This window comes from Muscardinus avellanarius, assembly GCF_963383645.1.
Source record: "Muscardinus avellanarius genome assembly, chromosome: 7".
Lineage (NCBI taxonomy): Eukaryota > Metazoa > Chordata > Mammalia > Rodentia > Gliridae > Muscardinus > Muscardinus avellanarius.
In genome coordinates this window covers 23,416,339-23,443,938 of record NC_137793.1, presented here as the reverse complement: position 1 = coordinate 23,443,938, position 27,600 = coordinate 23,416,339, and the positions used below count along the sequence as shown (strand labels likewise).

The 27,600-nt window shown below is 40.0% G+C and overlaps 1 protein-coding gene across 5 annotated transcripts in view; it reads left to right on the top strand.

Moving 5' to 3' along the window:
- FBXW11 (F-box and WD repeat domain containing 11) overlaps window positions 1–27,600 on the top strand; it is a gene marked incomplete at both ends in the record, with an annotated part of 123,325 nt that overhangs the window by 77,928 nt on the left and 17,797 nt on the right. For 2 of the 5 annotated variants that reach the window (XM_080698895.1, XM_080698892.1), the window contains 4 exons: window positions 8,102–8,164; window positions 11,472–11,697; window positions 22,850–23,036; window positions 23,858–23,948. In XM_080698895.1, coding sequence (XP_080555021.1) covers window positions 8,102–8,164; window positions 11,472–11,697; window positions 22,850–23,036; window positions 23,858–23,948 — 567 coding nt within the window. The remainder of the gene's footprint in view (window positions 1–8,101; window positions 8,165–11,471; window positions 11,698–22,849; window positions 23,037–23,857; window positions 23,949–27,600) is intronic. The other 3 variants (XM_080698896.1, XM_080698893.1, XM_080698894.1) reach the window with 2 other exon arrangements.

The window sequence follows — 27,600 nt, the reverse complement described above, 5'->3', positions numbered from 1 at the left end:
TTGAGTTTTGCTTTTTACTATGTTATACTTCAGAACCAAGTTTTTGTTGTGGTGGTGGTGGTATTGAGGATTAAACCCAGGGTGTTCTGTTTCCCATCTCCACCCCCAGCCCCTTTCATTCATTCATTTATTTATTTATTTATGTCTTGAAACAGAGTCTCACTAGGTTTCTGAGGCTGGTCTCACACCTGTAATCTCCTGTCTCAGCCTCCCAAGTACTGGAATTATAGGCGCGAGACATCATGCCTGGCTATTTTTTTTTTTTTCAATACTGGGGAATGAACTCAGGGACATTCTACCTCTGAGCAACACCCCCCAGCTCTATTTTTAATTTTTTTATTTTGGAACAGGGTTTAACTGAGTTGCAAAGGGCCTCACTAAGTAGCTGAGGCTGTCCGTGAACCTGATCTTCCTGTCTCAGCCTCCTGAATGCTGGGATTACAAGTGTGCTCCGCCTCATCCGCCTGCTAAAGTATTTTTAAATACTTTAGAAGAATTAAAATTAGGGCTTAGGTGAAGCCCAGCAGAGTGTGTAGATTTAATCCCCAGCCCTAAAGTTTTCTCCTATGGGTGCCATATTTTAATTTTTTTATTTTTACAGATCATTCATTTTTTAGCAGTTTTAGTTCACAGCAGAGCGGAGAGGAAGTTACTGAGAGTTCCATGCATGCTTCCCTCGCCCACACTCAGTCAACACGCCCACCAGAGCAGGACTCCGCTACCCTCGGACCTGCACTGATGCCCCACTGTCACCCAGAGCCCAGTGTACCTGAAGACTCATGTCCATGTTGTGTGTTGGACAGCTATGCGGTAGCGTGCACCCACCGCTGTAGTGTCGTGCAGAGTAGTCTCACTGCCTTGAGAAGCCACATGTTTCAAGGACACCCTATCCTTGGATGTTTATTCTTTCCCCCCAAATTATAGTGGCTACAATTTTGCATAGGTCCATAATTCCTTAGGATAACATATGTTTTATTATATCCAGTATAATAATATAATACTCTTTGAAATTACATATTAGTAAAAATAATCGCTGAGAAATAACAATTTATAATCCTACTGGAGAGCTCCCTTTCTATATAGTAAATAAAAATAAAAGTTACTGATTTGATAGGTAACAACTTGCATCCTCCCCCTACCCCTTGGGGGGGGGTAGTACTGGAGATTGAACCCAGGGGCATTCTACCTCAGAGCTACATCCCAGCCATATTTTATTTTTTGTTTTGAAAAGGGTCTCACTAAGTTGTCGAGGCTGAACCCAAGTACTAGGGTTTTTCTATTTACCCTAATCTTAAACATATAACAATCTCTTCTTGAATTCTAACTGTATTTGAGATTTCTTTGGTTGCTTATAATCAGGTTTTTAAAAATGTTCCTTGGAAAATTGAAAATTATAGTAGTTCCACCCCCTTATTCATGAGGGATATGTTCCAATACCCCCAGTGGAAACCTGAAGCCAGGGATAGTACCAGACCTTATATAGACTTGTTTCCCCCTATACATACATACATACCTATAATAAAGTTTAATTTATAAGATAGGTATAATAGAGATTAGCAAATAATAACAAAATAGCACAATCGTACTAATGTAATAAAAGCTATATGAATGTGAACTCTCAAATTTTCCATTTACTGTTACTAGATTGATCAGAGATACTGAAGTGCAGATGAAGAAGGACTACTATGTAGTCTTGTAGAATTAAAACATTTGAGATCTTTCTAGTAAATCAAGTGTCTTTTCTTTTTTTCTTATCTTTCCGTCTTCCTTTTTTTGGTCTACTTTCCATCAAAGATGGAGAAGTATTTAAAAATAATATTTCCAACGCCGGGGATGGTGGCACATGTTTGTAATCCCCGCGCTTGGAAGGCAGAGACAGGAGGATCGCGCAGGTTTGAAGCCAGCTGTGCTGGCTTAAGAGACCCTGTTTCCAAATACAAATATAAAATAGGTCTGGTAGTGTAGCCCGGAGATAGAAGGGCTTCCAGAAACCCCAGTTACCCCCCCCCCGCCACCCCCCCACACACTTGCTGGAATATTATGTAGTATATGAAGGCATAATTTATCCTTTTTACAACTTTTACTTTATAGATTTTAAAAAATTCTTTTATTCTTTTGATACTCAGTAGTTTGGCATTTGCAACAACAGCCTTTGCTCTGCTTTTGATTTGACCCTTCCCAGTTTAGCCTTTCTGTGTGAATTTGTTATTGTGCTTAGCCATTGAGTAGGGGAATGCCTTGATTCTACTTCATTTTATTAAAAAATGCCAGTTGCAACCTATTAAATAGGTTCTTTGAGCTGGGTATGGTGGCCCATGCTTTTAATCTCAGTTCTTGGGATGCAGAGACAGGTAGATCTTGGTTCACAAACAGCTTCAGCTACATAGTGAGGCCCTAGGCAACTTGGTGAGAGCGTGTTTAAAAATAAAGAATAAGAAATAGGCCTTGGGTTGTAGGTTGGAAGTAGAGTGGCCCTGGGTTCAATCCCCAGTACTGGGGTGGGGGGAAAGATTCATGGGCTATATATATAACCAGCAGTTGGAAAACATGTGAAACATATTTTTTCTGTGTTGAACAAACTTAGGCCTAAGTTCTGTGTCTCTCATTTACTGAATAATGTGACTCTTAGCCTTTTATTTAATATAGAATTTACAGCATTTTAAAAGTAAGAAATAGATTCTTATATAACTCTGAAAGTAGGGAATTTTCCATGTGAAATATATTCTGTTGGTGGCATCTACTGGCAAAAATATATCACTGCTCAGTGCCTCTTATTAAACAAAAATTAAGAGAAAATGGAGGTGAAGTCATTGGAACCATCGTAGCACATGTACCATAGATTGGCATGACAAGGAGAAGGTAGAATGTACAGAAGAGCGTCGAGGACTACTGAAATGGCACAGAGAAAGGAAGGATTCAAGGTAGGAGCTGAGATAGGACGCAAATGCAGTCTTGCTCACTGAAGTACCCAGCCAGGGAAACTTACCTAACTTGTGTCTATCTCGACAAGTTTCAGCTCACAATAGTGTGTGTGTGTGTGTGTGTGTGTGTGTGTGTGTGTGTGTGTGTGTGTGTGAGAGATGGGACATTAGGTAAACTTTCCCAGGTTTTATTTAGTTTTAAATGAAATTCAGTTTAAGAAATATACATAGCCAGGTGTGGTAGTACACACTTATAATCCCAGTACTTATGGGGCTGAGACAAGAAGATCCCAGGTTCAAGGACAGCCTCAGCATGGAGTGAGACTCTGATCAACCTAGACTCTGTTTCCAAATAAGAAATAAAAATTAGCTTGGGCATGTAGCTTGAAGGTAGAATGCCTCTGGGTTCAATCCTCCGTACCACAAAAAAGAAGAAAAGAAATGTACACATCTGGGCTGCCTCTAATGCGTTTGCTTACTGAGGTGAGTGAGGTGTTGTTGCCCTCACAGGTCTGGGGTAGCAATGGGGATAAAAATGTGCAGATAAAGGAAAGGTACTTTTGCTAAGCTGTTCAGCATATTCAAAGATTATGCTACATGCATTTTCAGGTAACGTTTTTTAAAAACTGAAATTTTATTTATATTTTTGCCCTCTTTTGCTAAATATACTTATGATCAAAGATATAAATTTTCTCAATCTGACTCTGTGGGTAATGGAGACCTAATTAAACCAAGCAGCCAACCAAGTCATTTGTTCTTAGTACAAAAACCTGAACCATTTGCATTTATGCTCAGATTGCTATTTATGAAGACAGTATTCCCTTGTGCCTATGTTTTCGTTTGTGATGGTGGAAAAGGAGTATTTAAAACAAGACTAGTATCTTCATAGGGCTGCATAAAGGTGTTAAATCGTGTGTAATTTGGAAGGCATCATGTACTGGTAGATGTCTAGCCTTGACTCTGGTCTTGGCACTTAAGTGATGCATAGCCCCAGGCAAGTTACATAAGATTTCTCAGCAGTAGTTCTCTCTGTTTGCAAAGTAGAATATGTGTACTATCATACAGTGTTGGTGTAAGAATTAGAGACAGCTTATATAAAAGTTTTAAGTTTCAATTCCTGGCTATCATCAATAGTCATTAAGTAGTAATTACTATTATTTCTATCCCTCTATGGAGCCATTACAGGTAGGGCACATATTTCATACTGTTAAGTAGTTTCATGAATATTACTTGCAAAACACACCCAAGAATTTTCTACATTCTTTTGAATCCAGCTGCTGCTTCCTGGATGATACCTTGCCTTGGTAGTAGGATCAGAAGAGGATCCTACTACCTCCGTGGTAGTGGCACAGTAGCCCACCTGTGCTCCTTGGGCTATAGGAAGCAGGAAAGGATGGTGAGTAGGGCAGGAAGAGGGTAAGCCAGGTGGGTTTTTCAAAGAGCCTTCCTTTCCCAGAAGTGATGGAGACGTCAAGAGGATCTCACTTGTTAGACTGGCTAACCTCGCAATTTCACCAGAGACTTCGGATGTCTCTTGGGAGGCTCGTTGTGTCTTCTCACGTCACCTTGGACCTGTGACCTTTTGTCTAATGCTGTGAAGGAGTACAAGTCTAGTTGTCTAAGAGAAATGTCCCTTCTTGTTGTCACCACGTATCTCCGGAGAGCGGGCGAAGGCCAGGCGACGAGGAACGGGGAGGGCTCTGTGTGCTTGCCAAAGTGGGTGTCGCCTTGGTCTCCCAGAGGCATTTGGAAAAGTGGGAGGAAAGAACTATTCCTATTGCTGCTGTTCTAATCCAGTATTTGCCAATGTGTGCTGAAAGATTAATAATAGATATTACGATAAATGAGAAGTGTCTGTGCCCAGCAAACTTGGGAAAGTTGGGGTTTAACTAATGTAGCCTGATTTGTAAATTACAGTACAGTACAGATCCTTGAGTATTCCCCCGCTTTTTGATCCTGGGCTTGAACCCTGGGGTGCTCTACCTCTGAGCTGTATCCCCAGCCCTATGTTATTTTTTATTTCGAATTAGTGTCTTCTTAAATTACTGTGGGCTGACCTTGAACCTGTGATCTTACTGTCTCAGCCTCCCAAGCACTGGGATTACAGGCATGCAGCACCATACCTAGGTACCTTTAGTATGTTTTGTTTTGTTTTGTTGGTCCTGGACATTGAACATAGGGGCATTCTACCTCTGAGCCAAATCCCTAATCCTGGTTTGTATTTTATTTTGTAACAGGGTTTTGCTAAGTTGCTGAGGACCTCACTAAATTGCTGAGGCTTATCTCAGCCTTCCAGGAATTGGGATTACAGGCTGCCTTGCCTTTAGCGTCTTCATGGAGTGTATTGTAACCTCTGAGAAAAGAGACTGTGCGTGTGTGTGTGTGTGTGTGTGTGTGTGTGTGTATGTGTGTGTGTGTGTACGCGCACACGCATAAGTGAGCATGCACACGTGTGTGCAGTGTTTCTCAGACATGGGCCTGGCACCATTTTTCTCTGAGCATCTTTTATGTCTTTGAAGATAATCCTGTGATCACTGTAGTTTGAGAGTTGCACTTTCCTCTTCTCAAGTCTTTATAAGAGAAGCTGAACAATTATGAAGGATGGGAGGCTGTTCTAGTCCCCCCACTTTTAATAAATTACATATATACATACACCCTTTTTTTCTTATCAAGCCTTAAGAGTTGCCATTTCTTTAGAGAGGTGGTGTCCTTTTCAGCTGTGTAAGTAAACAGCATTTCGCTGTTTTGGAGCAAATGAAAAGGAGTTAAAATTTCTCACTGTAAAGTCAGCTTTTCTTTTGTAGTCTACAGGGATGTAGGTGTTTTGGGATTTCCTTCTTGAGAGGAGAAAGCATGAGGCGGCTTAGGTTAGCAGGGCGCTGGGAGACCCAGGCGCGTTTTCTGTTTTACCTATCTGCATCCCTTGCTCGCTTTCTCCGGCTGCCTGGAGACATGGGTGGGGCCTTCGTGCTCAGTTGCCTGCTGCTTAATTCCCCGTTCCTGTATGTGCTCAGCCTTTCATCTTCCAGCCACACTTCTTTCTCCTCCCAGTTCTTAGATGTTGTGATGTTCATGATGGCTTCACAACTACCAGACCCAGGCAACCGCGTACTGAGTCACAGTTGCCACTCTGTTCCTCTAAGCAGATCTGTTAGTTTTTATCACCAGGGCCCTTCAAGACAGCAGTAAAAGGAACATTACACAGAGAGAGACCTTTATAAATAGTACTTTTGTCTCCTCCTCCATCCATTTCCTCCCATTCAGGATTGTTACTGCCACTACCACTTCAGTGCTGTTTTGGGCAATGGCTCATGATTAGTATTCACAGACAGAGCTTTCCCTTCTGCCCCCGCACCCCCATTGAAGACCTCAGCACCACAGGGCTTGAAAGATTGTAGGAAGGAAGCCAGTAGATTTTCCTATAGACAGCCATCTAGAGCCATTCTGTCCACATCCCCGAAGACAGAGAAGTATGAGAAGTATCTTCAAACCAGGGGGAGGTGGTACTTGTGTGTGGTACTGCAGATGGAACCCAGAGACTTCAACCTCTGGGCTATACTCCCAGACCTACTTTTCTCTTTTATTTAGATACAGGGTGTTACTAAATTGCTGAGAGCCTCACCAAGTATCTGAGGCTGGCTTTGAACCTGCGAGATCCTTCTGTCTCAGCCTCCCATGTGCGGAGATTACAAACGTGCGCCACCACACCCGGCTGGCAGTACTTTGAGTACTTACTAAGCACCAAGCACTGTGCTATGTAGTCTCATTCCATAGCACAGCTCTATGTAGTTGGTATTTGTTCCATGGGTAAATTAACTTACTCAAGGTCCCACCCACACATCCAGTGAGTGACTAAATCAGCATTACAACTTCCCTCTTTTGTTGCAGAGCCTCTGGCTTTCCTGCTACAATCATGTGGCATCTCCAGTCAGTGGCCTGTAGAGCAACGGGTATTTCTGTTGACTCCTCTGCTTTTACCTATACTAGACCACCCTCCCGTCCTTCCTCCTTTCGATTGAACCCAGGGGCATTCTACCTCTGACTACACCCCAGCCCTATTTTTGAAACAGGGTCTCGCTAAGTTTCTGAGAGCCTCACTAAGTTGCCGAGGCTGGCCATGAACCTGTGATCCTCAGGTCTCAGTCTCTCAAGTACTGGGATTACAACTGTGTGATGCCACACCCAGCTTTACACTGGATATTTTCAAATGGATTATTTGGAGATACCATATTGGTCCAAACATTTTAGCACTTGAGAACAAAAAGGAACAATTTGAGATATAGGCTTATTTCCTAAATACAAATAAACAGGATCTTGTAAACAATGATAACTTAAATATTCATTTTGAATAATGCTATTGGATAAATGTTATAAAGTTTTCTGACCCATCCTGAAACTTTAGGTTTGGGAAGAAATGTGGAGAGATTGCTCTCCATAAATGAACTGTTCCTCCTTTTGGAACACAACTCTTCCACTTCCCATTCTCATTAAGATTCTATTTAGCCATTAGGTAGGAGCTTCAAAAGAGAAAATCCAGTCATGTATGATTTTCAGTTAATGGGCATCTATTGAGCGACGAGGTCACTAGAAAGAATAATTACACAGGACCTCTTTGTGCAGTAAACACGAAAATCAGAAGGCAGTGCATTCCCAAGGCAAGCCAGATTGTGAGCCTGACAGCATCCTCTTTGGAGACAAGGCTGAAGCACCCACCATGCCTGCTGCGGAGATTGCAGCCATTCCTGAAAAGCAGTGCTATGGAGAGGTGAAAGCGTAGGGCAGTCCTGACTGCTCTCGGCAGTGACCTGCTGAAGAGCAGTAACGTTTTGTACGTTCACCACAAACTGCGCCTCGTAGTTTCTTGCCTCAAGTAAAAAAATTAGAGTGATCATTGAGGTGGCACTTCAGTCCCACGTCCACAGGTTAGCCCGTTTTCCAAGCCTGCCCAGCCTTCAAAAATGGAGACTTTATGCTTACACTTTCACAGCTCTTACTGTTGATTTATGAGAAATGAGCACTGCTTCCTTGATCCAAAATAACTTATGTTAGCCACAGGCCATAGAATTCTTGGGTTTGTGTTGATACACACTTTAGTTTTGGGTTTTCAAAATTATGTCTTGTAGTTATTTAGGATTTGTAAAACTTGGCGTAATTCAAATAACCTGTTTTTCCCCCCTTAGAACACTTCAGTTATGGAAGATCAAAATGAAGATGAGTCCCCAAAGAAAAATACTCTTTGGCAGGTAGGAATGATAAGATAGCAATGATTTATTATAGATAAGCTACTCCCTCAGTGAATGAAACCAGAGCCAAGCCTTTTTGTTTTCTTTTGTACAGTTTTGCTAGTTTCAGAATCTACCCTAATTTATCATCTTTGCCGTAGGGAAGTGTCATTACAAATAGTAAAGAATTTTGGAGTTTTCACAGATTGTGAAGAGGCTGCAGCCTAAAATGCGCTCTCTCTGGTCAGAGTGGCACGGTGCCACGCTCCAGAGTGCGGAGATGCAGTTTTTCCTTTTGCTCCTGATCCCACTCCTCTCCCATTCCTGTTTTGTCTTTTCCTGTTAATTTCAGTTTCCTCCCTTGGCTGTTTCAGTTTGCCAGTTTTCTCCTAATACTCTGGGTCTTTTATTAGTTTGGGGTTTTTATAAACCATTAGGCATATATCATTTTCCCCTTCATGAAGGCAGGGTTAAAGGCAAATAAATCTAAAGAGAATAATATAAAACATTTTTTTCTGGATTAATTTGCTTTGAAACTGAAGAGGTAGGTTCCCCAAAATAATGGTTGCTCAACAAGTTTAACATGAAACGGAACAAAGCAAAACAGTACCTGGAAGATTCTGCTGGGTTGGCAGGTAGTTGGAAGTAAAATATGGAACATGTGCTGCGTAATTGTGCTCATGCTGCTGTTTTCTTGCATTGACCATTGTGTGCAAACTGAATTCTGTGCCCTCCTCCTCATTTATTATTTTGCAGTAGGATTCTCTTCACCTCCTGTTGATTTTTTTTTTCCAGTTTGCAGTGGTTTTTAACACTTCAGCTTACAGTTTTTCTTTCATTTATCTTCCAGCCAGCTAGTTAATGGTACACAAATAATCCTTTTGCATATCAAATGAGGTAATGGCTGTGAACATACTTTTTAAATTGTAAAGCAGTACACAAAGGCAAATTATTAACATAATTACATTTTACCTGTTATAAAAGCAATTATTTTGGGAAATTAGGATAAAAAATATAGAAATAAAGGGGAGAGAAAGCATGTGTCTGTCTGTTTCTCAAGATGAAGCAATTTTGGCATTTTGTTGTATATCCTGTACTGTGTCTTAGTGTGTTTTCCCTCTCACAAATTATTGTGATCAAATACTGTATAAAATTCTGGCCTCTTGTTCCTTAGTATATCATAAACATGTTCTCTTGTCATTACAGTATAACTTTATTAACTTAATGACTACATTATAGCTCATCTATGTAGATGTGTTATAATTTGCTTTAACCAGATGCTTATAACTAGGTAGTTCTAATTTTTTATTATAACATTCTGATGGATATCATTATACATAAAAGAAGCACAGATGCCCCTTTTTATAGTGATACTAGTCACAGCAAAGAATTTTCACTTCATCTCTGTTTTAAACTCTTATTTTATGGATCTGTGATATGAATGTCTAACTACATGCAAAGTTTTCAAATCTCTGCTCGCTGCTGCCCCCTGCTGGTGTGCGGTGTCAGTGATCTCTCTCCTTCACCCAAGTTCCAGGGAAAGAAACTCCTGGACAGTGGGATGCTAGAAGTTGGGTGGCAAGTAAATGACTTCTCACCTTACCTCTAAATGTGGACACAAGAACTTCAGACAGGAAGCTGGTAAGAAGTTACATAGGAAGGGCAAAAACTCCTTTGAGTATTTACAAAGGATGTCTTCTGGCACAGTTGATCTACATTGGGGACCTACAGAAAATGAAAGCTCTTTGTTCTTTCTATGTAAGACTTCTGTGATAAGTTACTTAATAGAATAATGGACATCTGTAATCCAGCTCTCAACTTGTCAAAATTCTTTTACATGTTATTCCTTTTGGTATTATATACAAGGAGGCTATCAGAGGCTTGGCATATGTTTGGCAAAAGTATTGAGATTATTTTGGTTTTAAACAGGAAAGTTAGTAAGCCTCATAGCATTAGAAGAAGTTGTGGCTCACATGTGAGGATTCAGATTATTTTTTGATGCTGTTGTCCAGATGGCAGTGTATATAGTTCTTTCTTTTTCTTTTTTTGATGCTGGGAATGGAACCCAGAGGATGCTCTATCACTGAATCACACTTCTAGTCCTGTACTTTCGAATTAAGAAAAAAAATGTGATGTTTTACAAGGACACACAGGTTTGATGAGAAATGCATTGTTGATATAAGTCTGTGATTATTCATACCACCTATGTAAATATGAGGGACTTTTCAGGCATACATGGTTTACCTTGAGTCACTTTCTGAGAAGGTGATCAAAAGAGAGGAAAAGTCTTAAGTTCTTTGGTCAGCAGTTTCTTTGTAGTCCTGTAAAATAGTATGGAAGGTATTGAAACAATTGAGTAAAAGGACGGTTTTTAGATTGGATTGCTTTCAGGTTTCAGCACAGAGTGGCTTATCTTCTTTGTTAGGTAGCCTAATAGTCCTCAAGGTGTGGCCACTAGAGTACTGTGTTGGTGTCACTAGTAATACTCTGTTCTAGGTAAGTGGAGTCCAGACCTCTGGGACGAGCCAGCATTGTGTGTGTTAACAAGCTCTCTGTTATTCTGCTGCTAGCTCAAGTGTGAAAATCACTAGCAGATCATTAGCAGAGCTGCAGAGCAGTCCCCCTTATCCAGAGTTTTAATTACTCGTTCTGAAAATATTAAATGGAAAATTCCAGAGAGAGACAGACCACATTTATATAACTTTTATTATGGTGTATTGCCATATTTTATTGATAGTTACTGTTAATCTCTTATGCTTAATTTATAAATTAAACTTTATCATATGTATTTATGTATAAGAAAAAACATAGTGTATAGGGTTCCATACTGTCATTGGTTTCAGATATCCACTAGGGGTTTTGTAACACATATCTTGTGGGTAAAGGGGAACTTCTATATATTAAGTGCATTGACTTTTAACTTTGTGGAAATAAAGATAAACTACGAGCAGTCAACCGATTGTCACTATGACAAGTTGAGCAGTTTCTCTAAGATGTTATCTAAGTTTAAGAGCTCCAAATTAGTTATGTAATAGCAACAAGTTTTTTTTGGAGGAAAAAAACATTGGAGAATGACCAAGGTGCCATTTAGCTGTATAAATATCTATAACTTCAGCATTTACTATTATTGACTGATTTTGAGGACATGGCCCCTGAATGCATTTTTATTTCCTTAATGGATTAATGAAGAAATGAGTTAGACTTTAGGGTAAAACTATGTAAGATTAAGATTAAATACACAGGGCAAAAAAAATATGTTTCCAGTTAAATACCAGATTTCTTTTTCTTGTCAAACTAATTATTATTTTTGTTTGTTTTTCTGACACAGATAAGTAATGGAACATCATCTGTGATTGTCTCCAGGAAGAGGCCATCGGAAGGGAACTATCAAAAAGAAAAGGACTTGTGTATTAAATATTTTGACCAGTGGTCTGAATCAGATCAAGTGGAGTTTGTGGAGCATCTTATTTCACGAATGTGTCATTATCAGCATGGACATATTAACTCTTACCTGAAGCCCATGTTGCAGCGGGACTTTATTACCGCTTTACCAGGTAACTGCACTTGTCTTGGAAACAGCTGGGCAGTAGAAGAATGTCCAGCCAAAGGCCGAGGTGGAACTGAGTAAATACTGAAATGAGTGAAGACCGCGTGAGACAGCATTTCTGTGTAACATGCACTATAGTTTTAATACTTAGACATTATAATTTAACATTTATCTAGGATATGTAGGCAGTTTCTGTAATAGTGTTGATTATTGGTCATTACTATTGCTTCGTTTAATTTGTTTAATGAATTGCTTTTTAAAAATGATATTTTTTGTTTTGATGTAACCTATATGTAATCTGTATTTTGCCTTTATTTTATAATTTAAAAAATATGAGAGCAGGACATAATGGTGCACGCTTGTAATCCTAGTACTTAGGAGGCCGAGACAGGAGGCCCACAGGTTCATGACCAGCCCCCAGCTACTTAGGCCCTCTGCAACTTAGTGAGACCCTGTTTCAAAAATAAGAAACATACAAAATAGGGCTAGAGGTGTAGCTCAGAGGTAGAATGTCCCTGGGTCCAATCCCTAGTACTGGGGGAAAAATGGGACTATTGTTTCCTTCAGTTTGCATGTTTGCAAAGTGTCTCAAAGTTAAGGATGCTAAATCTGAAGTGATGCTTAGGGAGTGGCAAACACATTGAGAAAACGTGGTGTGTTTTTAATACAGTGTGTGCGTGTGACTGAGAATTGAACACAAGGGGGCATTCTGCCTCCAAGCTACACTCTCAGCCCTTTTTTAAATTTTCGTTTTGAAACAGGGACTTGTTAGGTTGCTGAGGTCTTTACTAAATTGCTGAGGCTGATCTTGAACCCGCAATCCTCCTGTCTCAGCCTCCCAAGTAGTAGGATTACAGGCCTGTGCCACCATGCCTGCTCTTTATTATATTTCTTGAAATTTGTTTCTGTATCCTCTCTCACACTGCCTTCTCCCTCATCTCTCATACAAAACCAGGTATGCGTATGCGTGTAGTTAAGCTTACTTGATTTAAAACACACACACACACACACACACACACACACACACACACACACACACCAGACTTTAGGCAGGCGTGGTTGTGCACACCTGTAATCCCAGTACCTGGAAGTCTGGTCAGCAGATTTGAGGTCAGCCTCAGTGAATAGTAAAACTCTCATTAATCTAGTGAGACCCTATTTTAAAACAAAAAGAAAGTGTGGCTGGGGGGTGTAGCTTGGAGGTTGAGTAACCAAGTTCAATCCCCAGTACCACAAAAAAGTATAAAAAAAGGAAAGAAAAAAATGGACTTTGTTTTTTAAAAGCAGTTTTAGGTTTAGAGCAAAATTAAATAAGAGTACATAGAATTACCCATTCCTACCCCCTCCCAACATGCACAGCCTCCTCTACTATCAACATCCTGCAGCAGAGCAGTGCATTTGTTATGATCCATGAACTCATACTGGCATATGACACATCATTCCCAAGAGTGACATTAGGAGTCACTCTTGGTGTGTGCACTTGATGGGTTTGGACACATACATAAGTGGTATGGATTCACCATTATGGTATCATGCAGAATAGCTTCATTGCTCTTTGATTTTTGATCACTCACTGTGTCCTGTCATTCTCTCTCTCCATTTCTAGAATCGCAGTATTTTAATTGCTGGAAGGGATCTTAGCCAGCATTTAGTCCTGTTTCTCATTATGTAGATGAGTAAACTGAGGATCAGGGAAGATGGGTGACAAGCCTAGGATTACACTTCTTGCCTATTGTAGTGTAGGTGATGGTTGGCACTGGTTCAAAAGTTAGCACAGAGGCTGAAGTCACTTATAATGTTATTACTCTGGAAAATTTCTCAAACTGGTCCTAAATATTAAATATCTAGATTGCAACCAAATTCAGTAAAATTTACCTTTAATTATGGAGGAAAGGGAGGGATGAAGGGGGCAGGGAGAGAGAGAAAGAGACATGCTTTTGGTTAAAGGAGACTTTTAGGTTAGTAAAAACGAGAGTGCCTATAAAATCAGGCTGCAGCTCACACCATGAAAGGCAGGGGGATTTTTAAGCTGATTAAACTGTACCTCATAAATGGTTTTTTACTAATTAAAAAGCTGTTTATTGTTTGTTTTCTGCTGCTTTGGTTTTATTTTCTTCCTTGTAATTTGCTTCCCAAATGGCCCTGAGCGCCAGGGAGCGTCCGCTTACATTTACAGAATAGCCACGAGGTGGCACTGTTGATGTACTCTTGACTTGCAGAATACAGTTCTGAGGCCACCCCTTCTCTGGGAGTGTGCAGCCTTGGAGAAGAGGCAGAGCAGATGAACATGTGTTATGTATATAAATATGGTTAGTGTAATTGCATACAATTCAGTTTTCATTACAGCGAATTTTAAGCCATTGTCCATATCTCTGTTAAAGCTGAGTTTTGTGGTATTGAATATTTTATGAAATGAATGGACTCTTGGCGGAAACATGGAAATATTTTTGTTAAAATGCTATTTGTTTTAACAGGATTTGATCTGAACATACATACATATGTCAGTGTATTTCATACATATGAATCTAATGGCTGGGGACAAGCTGGCCCAGTTGATTGTCTTAATGTCTAGTAGACTTGGATTAAAACTGGCATTAGTTCCTTAACAAAGACCCTGCCTTAAGAGCATTATGGAAGAAACAGGCCCATGTATGTGTTCATACTTAGATTTAGTAATGTGTAACTACTAATCATTATGCTAGTTAAGTGTTTAACTTTTTCTATAGATCTTGAGTTTGAATTTTTACTCCAGTAAAATTGATAGTCAACTTTTTTTTATTGTAAAAACCATTAGCTCTAAAAAAAGTGTCTATAGTTTTGGCTTTTAATGAATATTGTACCTGTCAGTATAGGAAAAAAATGGAAAATGTTTGTGGTCTCTGGCTCCTTTTGGTTCAGTGGAAAAAGTGATAATTATGATACGCTTTTCTAAAAATCATGTTAAATGTTTAGTCTGCAATGTCAATTTCTGCAGGCTAAGTTTGTGGTTTGTAAGAACTGTTGTTAAAGGGAAATTTATACCATTTAAAATAGAGGCAGATTGTACTTCAAAAAGGACGATAAGCATTGGTGATCCATTTGGTGAGGTGTCTGAGCAATTAAGAATTTTGAAACACTTAGTTTCCTGGCCACAATTTATTCATTTGTCTTACCCTCAAGGAAAGAAGAAAATCCATTATGGACTGTAAATGTGGTAGGGACTAGATCAAAGTTCTCTGGAGAGAGGGGAGTGCCACAGCATAGCAAGGCTTCGGGCTGGGTGCAGGGCCGCGGGCCAGCATGGCAGTGTGGGAAGAGTGGGAGGATGGGTTGAGACAGTCCTGGGCCTGAACTCCGGTCCCTGCACCTAATAGCCATGCGGCCTCATTCAGTTTCCTCATCTGTGAGGGAAGAGTAATACTAGTGGGGTATTTTCAAGGTTAATGATAATGTGTGTATGCCTGGCATCTAGTGAGTGTCTAAGGATGGCAGCTAAAACAGGAAAAAAAAAATAGCTCAACAGATGTAGGAAACAGCTGCTTCTCCAGAGGCAGTAAGATTCGTTACTAGAAAGTTTTAATTTTTTACTCATTAATTTTCACATTGATTCATCTTGAACCTCAGTATAGTGTTTGTGCTACTTTTCATTTGTTTCCTGGATATTTTATGGGAAAGATGTAGGACTTTGTGATCTGAGTTGCTTTTTATTTCTTTTCTGAGTTCTTAGTTGGTGTATTCCCAGTGAAAGTCGTCTGTTGGCAGTGTTGCTACCTGAGGTTGCTTTTTTTTTTTTAAAGTTCCTCACTTCGCCGGCCGTGGTGGCGCACACTTGTAATCCCAGCGCTTGGGAGGCTGAGACAGGAGGATCGCACAGGCTCGAAGCCAGCCTCAGCTACTTAGTGAGGCTCTAGGCTAATTAGTGACACCCTGTTTCCAAATAAAATAGAAAATAGGTCTGGGAGTATAGCCCCGCAGGTAGAAAGCCCCTGGGTTCCACCCCTAGTACCACACACACACACAAAGATCCTAACTTCAGATTTTACAATTAGATCTGTGACTGAAAAGAAGAGGGAAGGGCAGCTGAGGTAGGTGGGAAAGGAAATTTCTTTGCAGCTGCTTTTTAAAATATGTTTCTAAAATAACCATAGTTTCTGTATTTGCATGATCCAGGCAGCTGTGTTAAAACTAGCTGTAGTCAAGGCATTGAACTGACATCACACATTTGAGTTTCATTGTGATACAGTGTTTCTTACATATCAAGCTTTGAAATTTATTTCTTTTAATTGTTTTATTATTGAAAAATTTCCACTTTCATCTGGTGCCTGTAATTAGCACCAGCAGCACTTCTTCAGCACTGTGTGTGCAGTATCTTGGCCTTGTTTTTCTGCGGCCAGAATGTGTCCTCCTGTTGCCTTGGGATGGGGGTGGTGGTGAGAGATTGGGAAGTCTCAGCATGCTAGAGTAATGAGAGCCAGACGTAGATACGTAGGAAAAGGCTTAGTTTTTAACACCTCAAAGCACTTTTTCGCTCATGCAACCAGGCCATATTGTCCCAAGTGGGCTTGAAACTGGGAAGATCCAAGATCCATGTTAACATTATTCCTGTGGGTGGTTACTCTAAGGTGCCTGAGATAGAGAGTGTGGGATCCTTATTATCTTTAAAACATTTTAAGGGGATATGAGACTCATACAGAGATAATAGACAAGACCCAGCTTTTTGTAAGAAGAGATGTACAATATTTTCCCTGCAGATAAAAAACAGAAGATACGGTTTCTTGACCATCAGTAGGGGAGAGAGGAGAACAAAGACTGACATTTACTGAGTACCTGTTATATACCTAATTTTTTATGTTTGTTACCTTATTTTTATTTTTTGCAGTACAGGGAGTGGAACCCAGGGACATTCTCCCTTTGAGCTACACCCCCATCCCTATTTTTTTTTTGGGGGGGGGTCTGGGGATGGAACCCAGAGGCATTTGACCTCTGAACTACACCCCCTGCCCAATTTTTTATTCTTTATTTTGAAACAGGGTTTCACTGAGTTGCAGAGGGCCTCACTAAGTAGCTGAGGCTGTCCGCGAACTACGATCCTCTGGTCTCAGCCTCCCAAATGCTGAGATTACAAGCGTGAGCCACCACGCCCAGCTAGCTCTACACCCCCAGCCCTATCTTTTATTCTTTATTTTGAATCAGGGTCTTACTAAGTTGCAGAGGACCTCACTAAGTAACTGAGGTTGTCCACAAACCACAATCCTCCTGTTTCAGCCTCCCAAATGCTGGGATTACGAAGTGTGTGCCTCTGTGCCTGACTGAATGTTACCTTATTAACCTTTCCAACAAGGTTGGGGAATCCATTTCAAGCATTCAGTATCATTCCTATGTTGTAGAAGACTGAAACGTGCTGTTTCTTGGAAGGATGAAAGGAATTTAAAGTATTAACCAAAGGAAGGAAATCTAACCTTCTAGGCATCGCAGAGCGATTAGTCAGACTGATGGCATTTGAAATAAGAGGAATTGTATGTTAGTAAGAGCTTTACTTACCCCAAAATTCATTGATTGCTTAGTTGTCAGCAGTTGGTGGTTGGGTGGAATCAAAGACTAAAAGAGATGTCAGTGGTAGCTCCCAATCCCAATATGTTGGAATTAGCTTTTTTTTTTTTTTTTTTTTTTAATTTTCAATGGTACTGGGGAATGATTGAACCCAGGAGAGTTCTTCCTATGAGCTTCACCCCAGCCCTGTTTAATTATTTTAAAGTAGGGCCTCATTGAATTGTAGAGGGATTCACTAAATTTCAGAGGCTCATCTCGAACCTCATCTCAGCACTGGAATTACAGGTATGCACCACCATGCCTGGCCGTGGTTGGCACTTCTTAAAAGTATAGGCCCTTGCAGGGTGTGGTGGCTCACGCTTGTAATCCCAGTGCTTGGGAGGCTGAGACAGGAGGATCACACAGGTTCCAAGCCAGCCTCAGCTATTTAGTGAGGCTCTCAGCAACTTAGTGAGACCCTGTTTCCAAATAAAATAGAAAATAGGTCTGGGAATATAGCCCGGAGGTAGAAAAGCCCCTGGGTTCCACCCCCAGTACCACCAAAAAAAAAAAAAAAAAAAAAAAATACAGGCTCTTGGGCCTCAGCATCTAGAGATTCTCATTCATTAGGCTGGGGGAAGATCTAGGGAGCTAAGTCTGTTAGCTTGTGGATAGGGACTCTAAAAGAAAATATAGTTAAAAAGGGCTGAGAGATTCTGAAAATTGAAATTGTGATGAATAATTTTAACAACTATAATGATGGAGAAGCACCTGTGGTTATCCATGAATTTTAATTAGATATAGAAGGGGCACATGATCATGTGAGGAGATTCACAGGAAGGTGACCTGTACCTTTAAACATGGTGTCAAGAACACCAAACCCCAAATAATGTAAAATTCGCCAAAATGTTTTATTGACTCAAAGGAGTTGAAAACAAATTAACCAACTATTTAGAGGAAATTAAAAGGATAGTCTACTGGGAGTAGATGTAATAGAAGGAAACAGCGTATTTTCATTCTCATTTACCTTAACAGCCCCCCCTCCCTAAGAATAATGGCTTTAAAAAGAGGAAGGATAGGGAAATTGTAGCCAAGAAAGATATGAATGGCTGGCATGGTGGCATACACCCAAAATCCAAGTACTTGGGAGGCGGAGATAGGAAGATCTTGGGTTCAAGGCCAGTCTCAGGAACTTGACAAGAACTTTAGCAATTTATCAAGACCCTGTTTCAGAAAAAGAAAATAGAATAGGGCTGTACTTGTAGTTCAGAGGTAGAATGCCCTGGCTTCAATCCCCAGTACCCTCTCCCCTCAACAAAAAAAAGAAAAGAACAAAAAGGAGAGAAAAATGTGACAATTACGAGTCCTGTGAACAAATAGGCCTAAATGCACTGTCTGTCAGGAGAGTGATAAGACCTTTGGTTGCAAATTTTAGAATTGTGGAACATTGAGAAGTAATAGGAAGGCAGTATGCAGAGCAGCCAGCTGCAAGTGTGCTCTCTATAATCTATGTATCTGCATTTGATGGTCCTGTGTGGTTGTACTCGAAGGCATAGATGAGCAGATTTCCTGACTTTGAGAACTGGAGTTGTATTTTGGTGATATTAGCTGTTAAACACTCTAGCAGATTTTTTTTTTTTTTTTTTTTTTTGGTGGTACTGGGAATTGAACTCAGGCATTCTACATCTGAGATATTCCCCCCACCCCTATTTTATATTCTTTATTTTATTTTATTTTAATTTAATTTTTGGTGGTACTGGGGTTCCTGGAAGCCCTTCTACCTCCGGGCTACACTCCCAGACCTATTTTTTATACTTTTTTATTTGGAAACAGGGTCTCCTAAGCCAGCGCGCACGGCTGGCTTCGAACCTGCGCGATCCTCCTGTCTCTGCCTCCCAAACGCGGGGATTACAAGCCTGCGCCACCATGCCCGGCTATATTTATTTTGAAACAGGTTCTCAGTAAGTTGAGAAGGGCCTCACTAAGTAGCTAAGGCTGGTTGCAAACCTGTGATCTTCCTGTCTCAGCCTTCCAAGCACTAGCAGAAGTTTTAAAATTTTTTCTTTCTCTTGTTATTTTCTTTTTAAATTTTTTTGTTCTTTTTCTTTTTCTTTCTTTTTTTTTTTTTTAATAAACCATTCAATAGATCGCAGCAAAGGAGCTTCTCTGCTAGGTATGAAACCCCGACCCAGAAGATAATTTTTAATTTTAAAAGTTAATCAGCATCTGAAAAGATTAGGCAGGACTGTGTAAACCTGGAAGGACATATACAGAATATTAAAAACTGTTATCTTACAGAGACAACGTTTAGGGGGTGTGTGTGTGTGTGTGTGTGTGTGTGTGTGTGTGTGTGTGTGTTACTGGGGATTGAACTCAGGAGCAGTCTGCCTCCAAGTTACACCTCAGCTCGCGCCTGCCTTTCCTTCCTTCCTTCCTTCCTTCCTTCCTTCCTTCCTTCCTTTCTTTCTTTCTTTCTTTCTTTCTTTCTTTCTTTCTTTCTTTCTTTCTTTCTTTCTTTCCTGGAGATGGAACCCAGGAGCATTCTGCCTCCGAGCTACACTATCAGCCCTATTTTTTTATTCTTTATTTTTATTTATTTTTAATTTTTATTGGTGCATTATATTCATTCATCATATTGGGTAAAAAACTTGTGTGTACAGACATGCAAACATCACTGATTTAACCCCTACCCAATTCCCACCCTATTCCCTCCCCTTCCTTCCCTCTCTTGCTCGGCTTAGTGGTTGACTTCGATATGTTTAAGTACATTGTGTGTTTTAGAGATTTTCCTCTTCCCCCCTCCTTTCTCCTCCTTTAGGTTGTCTTGTTTGTTCCTCCATAGGATTTTCTTTTTCATCTAGAGTTCCTCCTATGACCCATTTCTCCCTAACTCTCACATATTAGGGAAAACATCTGATTTCTTAGTTTTTGTGACTGACTAATCTCACTTAGCATAATGTCCTCCAGTTCCATCCATTTCCTTGAAAATGATGTAATTGAGGGTTTTTTGATGGCTGAGTAAAATTCCATTGTGTACATATCCTACAGTTTTGTAATCCATTCATCTGTTGATGGACATCTTGGCTGGTTCCATAGTTTGGCTATGGTGAATTGTGCAGCTATAAACATAGGTACACATGCATTAGTTTGGTAGTTTGAAAGAGGGTTTCACTGAGTTGCAGAGGGCCTCACTAAGTAGCTGAAGCTGTCTGTGAACCACAATCTTCCTGTCTAGGCCTCTCAGTTGCTGGGATTACAAGCATGTGCCATTATGTCTGGCTTAATTTTTGTTTTGAAACAGTATCTTGCTAGGTTGATTAGAGTCTTGCTAAGTTGTTGGGGCTGGCCTCGAACCTGTAATCCTCTTGTCTTAATCTCCCAAGTTACTGGAATTACAGGCACGTGCAACCATGCCACGCTAGGGATTTAAATTCTTTTGTTTACGTATTTTTTTTATCATATTTAAAAAAATAAATTTGTGTTAAAAGGAAAACATAGCAGCTGGTGCCAGCATGTAAATGGAAGACTGCAAGTGTAGTAAGTGCAACAGAGCCCCCTCACTTCCTTTTTGGATAACGTTACCAAACTCATAGTGGCATAGGTCAGAGGAATGATGCAAATGTGATAGTGTCTTCAGGGGACAATTTATCTACATGTCCCCTAAGACTGATTGAGAGATGTGGGTTGAGCAATAGTATATTCAGATGGTTTACAGATCTGGTGGCTCCATGTTGGTACCCAAGAGTATTAATGAACACATCAGTGATGGCCTGGAAGGAAATGTGAGTGTCATGGTGCTGTCCTTGGTTCTGACCCACATCCTGCAATGAGGACCTACTACCTTTGCCCATTCTGCAGATTTGGTACATAATACCCATTCTTCAGGATGAGGAAAGTCAGAATTTTGGAGACTGAAATAGATAGCTCACTTAGAGCTTTGAAGGTGCATTATAATAAGGATAAATATAATAAGCTGCTACGTGAAGCTGTCCCTCCACCCACCTTCCCAGCTGGCTATACAGATACAGAATTAGGGGGAATGGTTATAAATGTTTTAAGGAGGGAGGCCTAGGATTTTATTTTCCCTTGCTGCCATCTTAGGAGTCTGCTGTGATAGAGCATTAGATAAAGACAGTTCAGTCTTTGTATTAAGCTATAATATAATTACAAGTACAAAAAAGGCTAGTGGCCACAGAGTAGTCTTCATTGTCAGGTCATATGTTGGGTATTAAGTCTAGTCTGGGGTAGGAAAATACATGTGTGAAGAGCCAGGAAACCATAATTAACAGTGTAACAGCCATCCTAAGAGTTGAAGAAAACCTTAGTGTGCAAAGCATTTTTATACATCATCTCATTTGGGTATTTTGATCGTCTGTTTCTAAGAGAGGGAACTGAGGCTCCGGGGTTAGTGGTTTACCTGCACAGTGGTCCTGAACACTAAGCAACACCGCTGCACTGCTGTTTATTTTCAAAGGGAGAACAAGCATTCACCTATGGTCTGCTTTATTTTCTTCAGATCTTCTCGTAGGTCTCTCTCATTTGACCCTCACAAGTAGTATGATAAAAGGCAGTTGTCACTGGTGATAACTATTTTGTGTGGTGGAAAATCGGATGTTTTATCATCTGTTTTGTGTCACTAGAAGTAGTAAGTGGGCCGCCTGGCATGTGAAATTGGCATTTGCTGACTCTATGTCCTATGTTCTCATCCCTACACAGCATAGGCTTGGGGAGAGCTCGACTTCTTAACTTCAGAGGACACACCCAGAATCACAGGAAGAGAAATGACAGGCAGCAGCATGCTGCCCACAGTTGTCCTCCTCCCTCATCAGCACTGGCAGAGGCTGAGTCTTGAGTGATATATGTGCAAAGACTTGCATTGTGTGGGCTGAGATTACTTTGAGCCTAGTAATCTCCAAGATTCCAAAATTGTTGGACATGTATCTATTGCTTTTGAGGACATTACAGTCTATTCAGGAAAAGAAAGTAGATATTCACAAGAGGGAAATAAAAGGATTAACAAGAATATATCTGACCACGAATGACTTTTCACAAGTTTTTAAAGATGGGTCAGTTTCATATATTTGGCCTTCTTAGAGGGCATGGGATATAATTTGTTGTTAGAGACCAGGCCCCCCCACCCCACCCGAAACCTGAGTTCCAGTGCTTTGTTTTCCTCTTACTTCATCTACCTCTGACTACATACACCCCCAGCCCTGTTTTATTCTTTATTTTGAAACCGGGTCTCACTAAGTTGTGGAGAGCCTCACAAGTTGCTGAAGCTGGCCACAAACCTGTGATCCTCTTGTTTTAGCAATTATAAGCGTGTTCCATCACATCTGGCTATACCTCAGGGATTTTGTCAAAATTTTGTAAGAGAGAAGGAAAATAAGTCTTGTCATAATATCTGCAAATACAGAACTGTCCGAGGTCAGTGTTATCAATAGAGACCATTTGTCATCAGCTGTCTTATAATAAGAAGTCAAAACCAAACGAAGTGTGCATGTTTAAGTGCTTGTGCATTAAATATTTGTAGATCTTAATAAGCATTTTACCTGGTTCAGGATTTCTCTATTTCTCTTATCTTTAAGGACGTGATGACGGGTACATTTCCAACTCATGTCCATTCTTTTATTCTTTTTTCCGTTTTGTAGAGCAAGGCTTAGATCACATAGCAGAAAACATTCTTTCCTATCTGGATGCCAGGTCTCTGTGTGCAGCAGAGCTGGTCTGTAAAGAATGGCAGCGAGTGATCTCAGAAGGAATGCTTTGGAAGAAGCTAATTGAACGAATGGTACGCACTGACCCTCTGTGGAAGGGACTTTCAGAAAGGAGAGGGTGGTAAGTACCTTGGTTGCCTATTCTTGGAGAAAAGTTTCTTTGACACAGAGTCAGCATGGTTACTCTTCAGAGCAATACTATGTGCAGATGTGTTGCCCTATTTTAAACAAGTGGTCAAGAGTTGGAGAAGTTAGAAATGTTAGAAGTTCTCCTTCTGAAATGTATATTTCCTTTATATTTATTAACTGTTTTGAAGTTTTGTATAGGTTGAATGGGTGATTTGGCTTTTGAGAGCTATGTATTTATATTTTTTCCTTAGGCCAGTGATACCATTACCGAAAGACGAGTAAGACAAAAGAAAATATGCATCAAGTAGTAGCCATTTTGCTGTCTGTTGTTGCTCCTGGTTGAGGGTATGGGAAGCACAGTGAGAACATTTTTCAGAGAAACCCCACAGACTTAAATGCAGCTCAGCACCTCTATGCTCTATGCATGTCAGTTGCCTGACCAGTTAGGACAGGTACGGGGCTGGCACGGAATGCAAGGGCTAGGCTGTGGGTTTTTATGGAGGAAATCTGATAGGGACTAAGTTAGAATTTTCACAAAGCTAGCACTTCTTACTAAACTCTCTAGAATGAAAGGCCAGATTATAGTGTTCTGATACTCTGAAAACAAAGACCAGCATCATGTCAGAAAACTGCATTGAACTAAATTGTCTTTAAGATGAGAATTTAATTGTCAGAAATCCTCCTTTTGAACTGCTAAATCTCAATGCAAGTTAAAAGGCATGAAAGATAGGCTATCCTTGTAAGCATCACGTTTAAATAAAATTCACCCTTTTATGTGCAAACATGTAACATCTGTTTGTTTTTATTTGCCAGGGATCAGTACCTGTTTAAAAACAGACCCACAGATGGCCCTCCCAATTCATTTTACAGATCATTATACCCAAAGATTATTCAGGATATAGAGGTAACTTTATGTTTTATCTGTTTTATCAGATTTTTGTAACTTGTTCTGAACTTCTCATGTTGCCATATTTGTTCCATAGTGATGTTATTAGTCATTTTTTTAAAATTGAGTTTTTGGAGTAAATGTTACAATGTGTAATCTCTAGCTTTTATTCAGATCGGATTATATCTTTTTGCAAAGACTTAATTTTTCTAAGACATGAAACACTTCTGCAAGACTAATTAATTAAAACCTTAATCCAAAATCAACTTTTTAATTCTAATTTGTTAAGTTTTCCAAAATTCAAGGCCCAGGTTTCTTTAGATAAACATAGTTTTACATTTTGAGCTCTCTCTAGAGAAGTAGAAAAGGCACACTCTTAATTTCCTCTGTATATTACCCATAGTTTTTCATAAAAATGGCTCAGAGATTATTCCAAGTAATAGTGAAGTGAATTTTAAGGAGCAGGTTATGGACCATTATGGATTTGAGTGTAACTTCATCAGACAAGTAAAACTCTGTAAACTCGATGAGAAACATTAGAGATGTTTGGTATTGTTCACGTCCTAATTAGTTGAGTTTTATTATTTAGCCCCTTCCTTGAACCAGGAAAGGCACGCACAGGCCCTTCTCATCAACTCTGGCACATGTGTCCCTGGCTGGCCCTGGTTGCTTCACTGTCTCCTCCTTGGCAGAAAAGTTTGGCCTTCACTAGGCAGTGGTGTGTCTCCCCTAAAGTTAAAGCTCAGTTTCCCAAATAGGAAGTAATCCTCTTGCCCAGGTGACAGGCACAGAAGTTATTGTGCCAAAATTCATTAATGGAGAAATATATGTGTTTTTGAAACTACTTCCCTCTGCGGGTACACCCCCCACCCCCAATTCAGCCAGATGTGAACCAGTGGGATCATTCCATTAACAGTAAATCTGGGTGGGATAGTGGGATTAGGATATCATGGTTTAAAGCACACTCTTTTTTTTTTTTTTTTTTTTTTTTGCATTACTGGGGATAGAACCCAGGGGCATTGTACCTCTGAGCTATACCCCCAGCCCTATATTTTAGTCTTATTATTTTTGAAACTGGGTGTCACCGAATTGCAAAGGGCCTTGCTAAGTAGCTGAGGCTGTCCATGAACCACAATCCTCTGGTCTATGCCTCCCGAATGCTGAGATTATAAGCCAAGTATGTGCCACTATGCCTGGCTAAAGCATAGACTCTTATCTTGACTATCTCTAGAATGACCTAGAAACTTCTTTTTTTTTTGGAGAGTAGCCTACTATTTATAAAGTATCTCCAAATTTCCTTGAATGATTTTATCAAGTCATTTATTTTGGGGAGGAATGCTGTTCAAAGCCAATCATTAAGAAGTAGGAACTGAACTCTGGAAGAACTTTAATCAGATTGAAGATTTGATCACATGGATAATTTTATCTCATCTTCATGATTTATGTTATAATTGACAGTTTGAACTCATTATTCTGTTGCAAGACGATATGGAACACCACCTACCATACCATTTCCTCAGGCCACAGTAATATTTTAAAGTTAGTAGAGGCAGATGTGAGTGAAATAGAGCCCTGAGGGGAAGCTGTAGCGACACACCCCCTGCATCACGGTGGCCTTCTGAGCGGTTCTTACACTGTGGTTGGGGAAAACCCACTAGTTGGCCACAAGAGTCTCCCCCCAGATTTTTTGTGGGCTAAATCTCTTAGTATGAGGGACGAAGTTTATATTTTGGTATATTCAGTGTGATAAAAATAGTGTACCACTAATAGAGCATTTACTTGTGGCAGACACTTTGTTTAGCACCTCATAATACATTTTCTTGTTCAACACTCTAGACAAAACCTAAAAAGTAGACCAAGTTCTTATTCAAATTTGAAGAAACATTGGCTCAAAAAGGTTAAATGGCTTGCTGTAGGTCATACAGACTGAGACCACCAACCTTATGCTCTTCTGCTCTTACAAGTTGTTTGTAATATACATCACTGGTACCTGTACCAGTAATGATCTATTATAGATTATATGAAAATAATTGAGTTCTTCACCTCAGATTTGGGAGTATACCTTATTCTGTCCAGGGCAGACACATTTGTAGAAAGTTCTTTAGTGATTCATGGATCAAAGAGATGAGAAACTCTTACAAGCCTGGCTCTGTCCACATGGCAGGTGTGAAACCTTCATAAGCTGAATATAATAATTACAAGTACCAAGCTGGGCATGGTGGCATACACATGTAATCCCAGCATTTGGGAGGGTGAGATAGGAGGATCAAGGTTCATAGACAGCCTCAGTTACTTTGTGAGACCTTTGCAACAGTATGGGGGTGGGGGAATACAAGTACCCTCTTTCAAGCCCTTATAGTATACCATGAACTATGTTGGGTGATTCATATAGATTATTTCATTTACTTTTTTTTACAAGGTATATATTGCTTTTTCTGATCTGTAATAAAGGGAAACTGAAACTAAAAAATTTTAGAATTTGCTACATATTTAGGTAGAAGAGATGGGATTTTCACTGAACTCTTCTTTTAAGCTTATAATTGTTTCTTATTTTCAGAGTAGGAACTTAAAGAAGTAAAGGAGAAAGGCATGCTCTTTTATGTCCGCAAAATTTCAGCTGGGTCTTCTCGTCTTCCTTCCAAGTGTGAATACTGAGCATCCTAGACTGTTAGCCGAAAAAGGCTATGGTTAAGACAAGATTAGGTGGTCTCATTTTCGTTGAGTTATAGGAAAAGTAGTCTTTAAAGGGTTTTGAGCACTTCGCCAAAAGGTCAGTTAATATCCTAAATGCCCGGTGGACATTTATGTCTCCTCTCCCTCCCCAGTTGCCCATATATAGCTTAAGAGTCTCTGTTTTATGTTTTGCAAATTGCAGTGCACAGCACATTTTTGTTTTCTTCTTCTTCCTATATGACAGCTTCATTCATGTATTGGCTCCTGTAATCTGTCCATTTTTCTCAGATTTGGACTGAGCATAAAGGGAATATTCATCTCTGAACTTTGCATTTCCTCATCAATTTATCGGATATTGGTTAATTTTTAAGGAAAAGGTAGACAACCTGACTTAGTGTGGCTAGATCCTACTTTTCAGGAAACGAGGACGTGAGAAATGAAGTCTGAGGAGAATCAATATGCATTCTTAGTTTTCTGCAAAGACTTGTCTCTCCTGGGTGTTCTTGCCACACATAGGTCTATAAAGCATGGAGAAGGAGTTCCTGAAAAATGCAAGGCTTACTCCTGAAAGAGGCAGGCACATTTTCCTTTGCTGTCTGGAGCCGTCCTTGTTGGTATTATTATTAATGGGGATTTTATCCTCAAATTGTCAAAACTTTGATCCTTACTCGAAAGCCCTTTTAACTCTACCATGCCCGCAGAAGTCCATCCACAAAGACGTGTTGTTACAGCAGATTGGGGTTCCATTGTCCTCAGCTTAGATTTCTCTCCTATGCCGTTAAAGTAGTGATGAGCCTCTTATGTGAGGCACCGTTTTCCTCTCTTAACTGGTGAGATTAAGGGATGCGAAGTGCTCTCTTCGAATCAGACTGTGGGGAAAATGATGGCCTGTTGTATCACACCTTTTAATAAGCCACATCGTATGCAGGGAAAGCGGGAGCTGTTTTTGTGGTTTGCAAATTTGATATTAACATTGTCCTGACCAGAAAATGCTGAA